The 8,902-nt window shown below is 37.9% G+C and overlaps 1 protein-coding gene across 2 annotated transcripts; it reads right to left on the bottom strand.

Moving 5' to 3' along the window:
* Positions 1 to 354: 354 nt before the first annotated feature.
* On the bottom strand, positions 355 to 6,981 carry hjv (hemojuvelin BMP co-receptor). Of its 2 annotated transcripts, none has more exons than XM_052579620.1 (5): positions 6,889 to 6,981; positions 4,963 to 5,015; positions 4,650 to 4,811; positions 3,221 to 3,726; positions 355 to 1,336 (listed from the first exon to the last, which is right to left on the bottom strand). In XM_052579620.1, exons 3-5 carry the CDS (start codon positions 4,750 to 4,752, stop codon positions 719 to 721), a joined length of 1,227 nt encoding a protein of 408 aa, XP_052435580.1. In that variant the 5' UTR covers positions 4,753 to 4,811; positions 4,963 to 5,015; positions 6,889 to 6,981; the 3' UTR covers positions 355 to 718. The 2 variants fall into 2 exon arrangements, with proteins under 2 accessions (XP_052435580.1, XP_052435581.1); XM_052579621.1 differs by having other exon boundaries at positions 4,950 to 5,015; positions 6,889 to 6,974.
* Between the last annotated feature and the right edge of the window lie 1,921 nt (positions 6,982 to 8,902).

Here is an 8,902-nt window from a genome sequence, read left to right on the forward strand (position 1 = left end):
ACCCAAATGAAACGGAAGCCTGCATCTCACACCCATTATAAATTATTTTTATGAGCATAAATGATGAATTACTGTAACTTTAAACAACAGACGATAATGGAGAATCGCACAGGAGATCTTCATGGTCTTCCACAGGCTTTCTGTAGCATTGGACAAAGACGAAAACAGGGGGGAAAAAATCAGATTATCTTGGCAAATTTCCCAAATTCATAATTTACAAGAAGTTATAATATAAGTTTGACAGGAAAATAAGTCAATACTCTTTATTTTAGTTTTGAATAAATAACTGTAATAAGAGGAGAATAAAAATAATAAAAATTCAATTAATGATGACTTTCATTAATTAATGCTGTGTTGGCTGTGGAAACATTTATACATTTTTCTTTATTGTAAATACACACCTGTATAAATTTCATCTTTGAGAAAACATTCAGAGATGCATGAGCAAGTCACTCACATTTGCTTATTTTTTCAAAGATTGTTCACGTTTATCCAGATACAAATATCCACAAATATATTACATTTATAATTCACACACTTTATGTGCATGTAACACTGAAACAAATACAATAAAATTATTTTTTTTCCACGGCCGTTCCGGACAGCCTCTATTCACAAACCACAAACCTCCAAAACCACTGAGATGTAAACATTGAACAACAATATAAACATCCTTTAAATATCACATACGGCATGTTTTAGTGCAGTGTTTTTGATGTCACACTGGGCCCAAGAAAGTACATCTGAGGGTCTCTACAAGGATGCTTAAGGCCAGTGCCACTGGCAATGATGGAGGGTTGTTACCTGCCCTGCCCGTCAGCAGGTGAACCCTATCAGGGTCCGAGATCATTGCACGAGCATCCTCTAAAGCAGCCACAGCTGATGCACTGGAGTTCAAATCTCCAGTGACCTGTAGATCAAACAAGCAAGCTTGGAAATACACATCCTGCACCGGAAGCAGTGAGGAGCAGTGTGTGTACGCAGGTGTGGACGGATGCACATAGGGCGTCTCCATACGCTGCGAGACCGGACACCCCCATACACACAACTGCAAGTCCTGCTCAGGTGTATAGGACTCCACGATCGCACGAGGGGAGCGCACGGACAGACTCAGGGACCGGCCGACCTGGCGAACCACTATCATCGTCCCGATGTGCGTAGCCCAGATCTCAGCGTGTCGGCCAGGGTCGTGAGAGTGAACGCGCAGGCTCTGATGCCCTCTGCGGTCACCGCCGGTCACAGAACCATCCACAAACGCCGGAGGAACGTTATCCAGCTCCGCTTGATATATCTGCAGCTCTGCACACTCGCGCCAGTTCTTCAAGATTACCGTGATCTGATAAAGAACCAGAGAGCGGAGAACTGTCAGGTGGAGGACATTCAAACAGGATCTCTCATTATGCATGTCCTATTTATTATTCATGGCAATTCGTCATTAGATGTCAGGCTGTAGAATATCATTAACGCAACCCTGTATGTTTGAAAGCACTGAACAGCAGTTCTGAAAAAGACAAATCTGTTACTTCCCTCTCAGTTGGAAGGGCTCGTGAAAGGGAAGACTTTGATTGGGTGTTAAAGTAGATAAAAGTAATAGGCTACTGGAGCATTTTATAGCACAATAAAAGTGAGTGTTTGTGTCTTCTAACAGTTTCCCTTAGTATAAACTGCTAAAAATAAAGATCTTTTATTGGCAGATTAAAATCATTTAATATTTATTGTACCTTTTCACTGCTTAAGAGGGTACCGCTGAAAAATGTTCTTTATTTTATTAAAATGCTCTTCACACTAAATGGTTCTTTTAAGAACTGTTCACTGAAAGGTTCTTTGGGAAACCAAAAAAAGTTCTTTCATCTCCATAAATACTCCTTTTAGAACCTTTATTCTTGAGAGTGTACAGCCATGCCAGCTTAAAATCAGCTTCTTCTGGTTAAGAATGACCCACTTACTGTAGATCAGAGATTCCCAAACTTTTTCTCATTTGAACTCCAATGATGTACATTATTTACTGGAAGTAAAAAAAAAATTATAACTGAAAAATACATTAGCATATTGGCAAATGTAACTTGCAAATCCAGTGTTTTGTTTATCTTCAAAGAAATTAAAACTACATTTGTTCTAGATGAATGACAAATGTTTGATATCTTCTGACTGGATGGAACCATAGACGAGCTAATCTGAGTCTGAGTGTGGAATCTGTCAACTCCAACTGCCCGAAATCTGCAGACTGGCTCTGACTTTTGGCAACTACAGTTGATGCATCCAGTCTGCAAATCAAGGCAAAAATTCTGTTGTGCATTTCTACGTTAGCTTTTTTGTGTTATAGCGAATTAATATCTCACAATTAATTACATCGTTAATGTAAAATCAGAATTAAAAAATAATAATAATAATTCAGCAAACTTGCAATTCTGAGGGGAAAAAAAATCTAATTTGCAAGATATAAACTATATTAAAAAAAAAATATTAGATATAAAAAAACTTTCACATATTTCAACCTGAGCAGTTCTTGTTCAAAAGATTTATTAAACTTGAACTTAAGATTCTGATTAGACCAGACTATATGTAAATACTAGAAGCAATTAAGTCCACGCAGTTTTCTATTTAAAATGAGTAAAATACAACCAATTTCTGAGAAATAGTAATTATTATTACTATAAAAATATATCATTATTTAAAGTGCCCCTATCATGGATTTTTGAAAATTACCTTTTTAACACAGCTCTAAGTGAATGAAAACATCCTGCAAAGTTTTAAATCTGAAAGTGCACCGTGTATATAGTAACTGTCTCTCAAAAGACAGAGTCAACTCTGAATCATTGAAACGAGTCATTTTTAAAACATATCCCAAGCCATTTCATATTGACGTCAACATGAAACATTAGCATATTGCCCTCACACTTGTTGCTCTTTTCGTGTTGGTCTGAATGATAATGCAGACCAATCACTGCAGATTAGCATCATGCAAAGGAGGGGTTTGGAAAAATGAATCGTTTAGCGAATCGTTTGGGAGTTGTTGAGGAAATAAGATAAAAATAAATAAATATTACTAGACAATGAAAGTGTTTTTTGACCTTGCATGCAGGTCAGCTGTTGTTGGGGATTCCCAAATCCAAAATATGAACCTTTCATTACCCATAATAGTGGCACTTTAATAAACTCTAAAGCGACTCTGAGATTTATAAAAGAGGATAAAGGTGTGCATGTGATTTTTTTCCCAAACCTTTGTGAGTATGGTGGTGTAAGAGCTCCCTCTAGTGGGTGTGCTGGTGGCCTGGATGTACAGGTACTGGTTGTCTATGAGTGGCCAGGCGCCCTGCACAGCACATGTCTGGAACTCTTCGTTAAAGGTGCGGATATGAGGGTCTCCAAACACCCCACAGTGCAGGTACTCTGGGGCCCGGCCCTCCTTCTGCATAAACCCCTTCTCATAGAAGCATCCGTTGCCTGAGAGAGGGGGCTTGGGCAGGGGCCGCGGCTGAGCCGTTGGGCCTGTTTGGGGGCAGCGGTGTTGGATGAGCAGGTCCTCGATGCCCTGCACAGCAGAGTGGTAGGCCAGGTCTCCACGGCACGCTCTGGCTGTCCGCTGGGTGCAGAGCGCATAGGACCGCAGGGCGCTGCAGTAGACAGCATTAGCTCCATCCTTACCCCCTCCTCCAATGACACCAATTTCAAGAGTCGCAGCCACGAAATCAGAGTTGCATTGCAAGATTCGACACTGTGCACATACTGCAGAGAAAGAATTTTTTTTATCACAATGTTAATGGCTCAATTTCCAGAATTCCCTCAATAATGTGACCCAGGATCACAAAAGCAGTCAAATGATTTCAAATGTTTTGAAATCATCATCTGAAAGCTGAATAAATAAGCTTTCCATTGATGTATGGTTTGTTAGGATAGGACAATATTTGTTCGAGATAAAATTAGGGATAAAATTTGAGATGTTTCCATGCCAACAAATTTTAAATAAGATGAATAACTAAAACTGAAATAAAAACAAATGATATCTAAACTGAAAAATTAAAAAATCTAATAAATATTACAAAGAAATTTAACAAAATGACTAAAACTTAAAATAAAATATTATTTTAAATAATCATAAATACTGTAATATGTATATAAACAATACTAACAAAAACTGCATGAAGAACCACAATATTACTGTATTACTATTACAATACTACATAATAATATCTGCTACCATTACTGTACTTTTTGGTGAGGATAAACAGGGAGACAGTTTTGGACCACCATAAATAAATCCAATACAGTCTTGTTATTCCAAACTGAAATGATTAAAAACCTTTATAAATAAACTTGAAATAAAATGTACATTAAGTGGAGAAACATACATTTAAAACACTTGTAAATTATTAATAAGGTAAAGGATTTAAAATAAGTTGAAGCTGAAATTTAAATACATATTTTAAGGTGTCCTTGTTGCACGTTACATGTACTTACTAAAAACAATAAATTATGCATAATTACATGCAAGTAACCCCAAACCAAACCCTAGTTCTAACCATATAATAAGTACATGTAGTTAATTATTATTACTCATTATTTAAATGTATAATTAGACTTTAACAAGGACAACTTAAAATAAAATTTAACCTATTTTTTTTTTTTTTATGATAAAAAGAGACTGATACCTGAAGGAGAACTTAAGAGCAGGAGCGTCGTAACAATGATCAGAATGTGTTTCCATGTTGTGTGTAAGTGATTCCCACCAACAGCTGATGCTGCCATTCCCATCCATACAGACACAGGCAGGACGGCCTGCTCACAGCTGCCTGCACAGGTGCTGAAGCACACTATATAAAACAACCACACGGGGGAGAAAAATGCTTGTGTTTAATCTCAGTTCTAAGTATAAGGGCATTCAACTAACAGGCATCACACATGATAAAACAACATAGTATACAGTTATATGGTATCTGCAAACCTTTTACCTCAAGATCTCACCTGATCGAGTTCCTGAGCTCCATCAAGAGGCTGATAATGTCATGTTGACCAGCCTTGGGAGAGAAAGAAGAATCTGATGAATGGCAGTCAATGCATTTACAGTGTTGTGGACTGTTGTGTAAATGCTGTGCACCACAGCCAGTGAAACACAGAGTGAATCAAGACCACCATGAATTCACATCCGTCTGAATACGGCTGTACAGAGGTAATAGATCAGATGAGTTCTGATGGAAATAAACTTTCATGCAAAGAGGATTCAAAGCAAAGCTCTCAGTGCTGGGGGATATTTTGCAGTTTGGACTCTCACCACTGATGCGTTATTTATTAAGACTCGAGAACAAACAGTGGTGGAACGCGAGAGTAAACTCCAGTCCTAGATGTGTGTTTGCATTTGACCAACAGCTCCGATATGAACAATCTGTCAAAACAGACTTGAATCATTTAGTTTAAACAGAACGAACCTGGAGCCCATTTTCAGTAAAGATCTTAAGTCTCATTAAAATCACATTGTAGTTGCATTGCATTTCCATCTTTTTTTTTCCTGTCTACTCCAACACTGACAGCTGATATTTATTCTAGCTGATGGGCCGGCAGTTACGGGAGTTGCAGGGCAGAAATAGGGGGGTCTAAATATACCCCACCACACCGGCCTGCCCCTCCAGCACCTGCCCCAGTGGAAATAGACTGAAAGCTCTGTGGTACAGCAGCAGGTGTGAGACACACAGCAGAAACTCAACAGCCTTTCTGCTGTCTAATTTCATCGAAACGCTTCAGAATCATTCACTGAAGTGCATTGCGTGTGGAAACAGGGTGAATCTGGTGTGCCAGCACTTTTAAAGAGAGCTCGTTTCCACTCCAAATGTGTCTAAATGCTCATCGGGTACAAAAGGTGTCAGGAAACAGGATCCTCCTACAAACAGCTGCTTCTGTTTCAGTCTCACACAGAACACAGAGTCCTGTGAATCAGGTCCTGCCTTCCTGTTAGACGTGACTGTCTGTGGCACAGCCTGCACATGTGCATTACTCTGGTTGTTTGTGTGTGTGTGTTTGAAAGTAAACATAAAGTTTCTTTCACTGATAAAAAAAAGAAATGGCATAGGATTTACTTTGAAACTGTTTCCACTGAGTAACTGCTAGTAATTTTCACAATTATGACTATGTTGAATTAACCAGTGAATTTTTAAGTAGAAAGACTGAAATTGGATTTTTCTTATGAAACCTATTCTAATAATGTTTCATTTACAACTTTGAGAAAACTTTTATTTATAATTTTACAGTGTGTTAAATAATTTCTTATTATTAGTCTTCATGTCAATGCTTACTCATTATTTCACAAAGTTAACAAAACAGAATTACTCAATCCAGACCTTTTGGAAAATAATATGTTGCTAAAACAAACTAATTAAGAAATGCACATTGAAAATGTATAAAAATGTGTGTTTTTAATCATATTTACCATAAATATAATAATAATTCCCTACCATAATGTATCATGGTATTACAGTTAGTGTATTATGGTACAGTACTTTATTCAGCACACAATTTCTACTGCAATACCATAGTACAGTGATGTATCAGGTAGTAATACTGTAGTATTTTGATGTGTGCTATATAATTGACAAGCTCTAGTACTCAAAAAATGTCCAAAAAACAGAACTTAATTAGCCTATTTTTTTATTCTGATTATTATAATGTATGGTTTAATGCATAAACGTAACTATTCTCAAGTTTTAAGATTAAATTAAAATTGGTATATAAACAATTTTCACTCAGACACTACTAATACATTAAACACTTACAAAGAAACAGCAGTCACGCATCAAATTAAAAGATACATTTTGGAGTATTAAAAATCTTAGAAAAATAACTTTTACAATGTAAACACAGACATTAAATTAAATAGTTATATTGTTAACAGAAACTCACAGAATCAGAGGACTCATTCCTGTACACCGTCGCTGAGATCTTTCCCAATCACGTCTGACTGTGACGCGCTCATGTGCGGTGTGACCCCCGCGTCACCGTCGCCGCGCGCACCTGCCACACGCGCACCAGCTGACAGAGAGCTGCTCCAGTCAATATATTATTTTAATCTATCATCACCGGGTTTTATCGCAAACAGTTTTACCCTTTACTGTACCGAAATTCTCGCACATTTAAAGAAAATAGTTTGCTTCTGTGTTGCAAAATAAAGTGGATAGCCTACAAATAACAAATAATAAGCTCAAAGAATCCAATGAATCGAGTTTATATTAATATATTAAGAAATTCAACCTTAATCGAAAGTCTTCGATTAAAAGGTTTTTAAAAAAGTGACAGACATAGTCACGTGTGTCCTGAAATCACCTCATAGACAGCGTTGAAAACAGTCACGAAGAAAACATAAATAAAAACATATAAAATAATGTCCTAATGAAACTCTAAAAGGCTTTTAGAAGCCTAAGAGTAGCGAATGGCTTGTTTGTGTGCTTTCTCTGTCTCGGTTCTCTGTTTGGTGTTTAATGCGCGTGGTGTTTGAGGATGTGTTCGCCCATCGTTGGGTTCATTTAGCGGGACGCCGCAAAGAGCTGCAGTTCAATGCACGTACGGCAGGTGGCGGCGTTGACCAGCTGTAAACACAGAAGTGCATCGCGGCCACCAGCCTTTTAACGCCTAAAAGTTTTTTGTATTAAAACAATTGTAAGATGTTGTTGGATCGGTGTCTTAAATAAACAATAAAGATAAATAAAGATGTTCCGTGCATACTTTCACACAACGATGCATGCAGCTGGTTTGGCTGGCATCTTCAGTGTCTGTTGCGTGCATCACAGTGATCTCGGACTGTGTGCGTGCGTGCGTGTGTGTGTGTGTGTTAGAGTGTGATCTGCTCTGTTGTCTGCAGTATGCATGCATGCATCAGTGAGTTTCAGGCTCTTTGTTGGCTGGATGGAGGCGGGGCGCTGCGGGGCCGCAGGTCCTTTTGTGCCCCTCACATTTTGGGCAAAAGCAGAAGCACCGCTCTGCAGACGCGCCAGTAGCATGAAACCGGACTTTACAAAAATAAAAACTTAACAAACAGCGATATCCGATACAGCGAGGTGATTTTAACACAGCGTTTGGGGAACTTTGTGTAAATTTTGGTAAGTCATAACCTCCTCGTTGGACCAGGAGAAAAACTTTATATTTTTTGATTATTATTATTATTTGTTGAGGATATTTATTAAAGTGACTTGTTATCTTAAAGAACCTTCTTTTCTTTATAGACATACGTTATCTTTTGTGTTGTGCTTTTTTTTCTGCTGGACTATTCGCTTGTCACCAGGTTACCCCGTTACTAAGCAACCGGTCGTCTAGAACAGTGATTCTCAACTAGCGGTGACGTTCGTCAGAAGACTTGGGACTATTACGATTTCGCGATGTTTTTATTTTGAAAAGCAAAAGAAAACGGAAGTTAAACTTAAAATATTTATCTGGCAGTATATAACAATATATCTTGTGATAGTTTTGTCGTGGTAAAGGTTTTACATGCTGATACGTATTAATAAGAATGCTACATTAGGCTACTTTCTGATTGTCTTTAAGACAAAAAAAACCCCTGTAAGACTTTGGTGGGAAACATGATTTTAAGTATACTTCATATTCATACAGTTTTACATGATGCAAACATTGGTTCCAATGGACTCATGGGTTCCAATACCCACCTGCTGCATTGGCCCTCACTTCTTAATTAATATATATATTAAACACAACTTAAAAATAACTTAAATGTTTTTAAAACTTGATATGTGACAACTTGTTACAGAGAGAGAAAAAAGGTGTATTTGTGTTAATCTGTGTTATAGTTCTGAGGAGAACTCTGAAGTGTTTAAGAGAGAGTGTTTGTAGTCTTGGGGTCTGGCAGGTGTGGGATGTTGTGCACTGTTGTTCAATCTCCCGCCAATATTGCACTCGTCCCGGCCTC

Source organism: Carassius gibelio, chromosome B16 (genome assembly GCF_023724105.1).
Source record: "Carassius gibelio isolate Cgi1373 ecotype wild population from Czech Republic chromosome B16, carGib1.2-hapl.c, whole genome shotgun sequence".
Taxonomy (NCBI): domain Eukaryota; kingdom Metazoa; phylum Chordata; class Actinopteri; order Cypriniformes; family Cyprinidae; genus Carassius; species Carassius gibelio.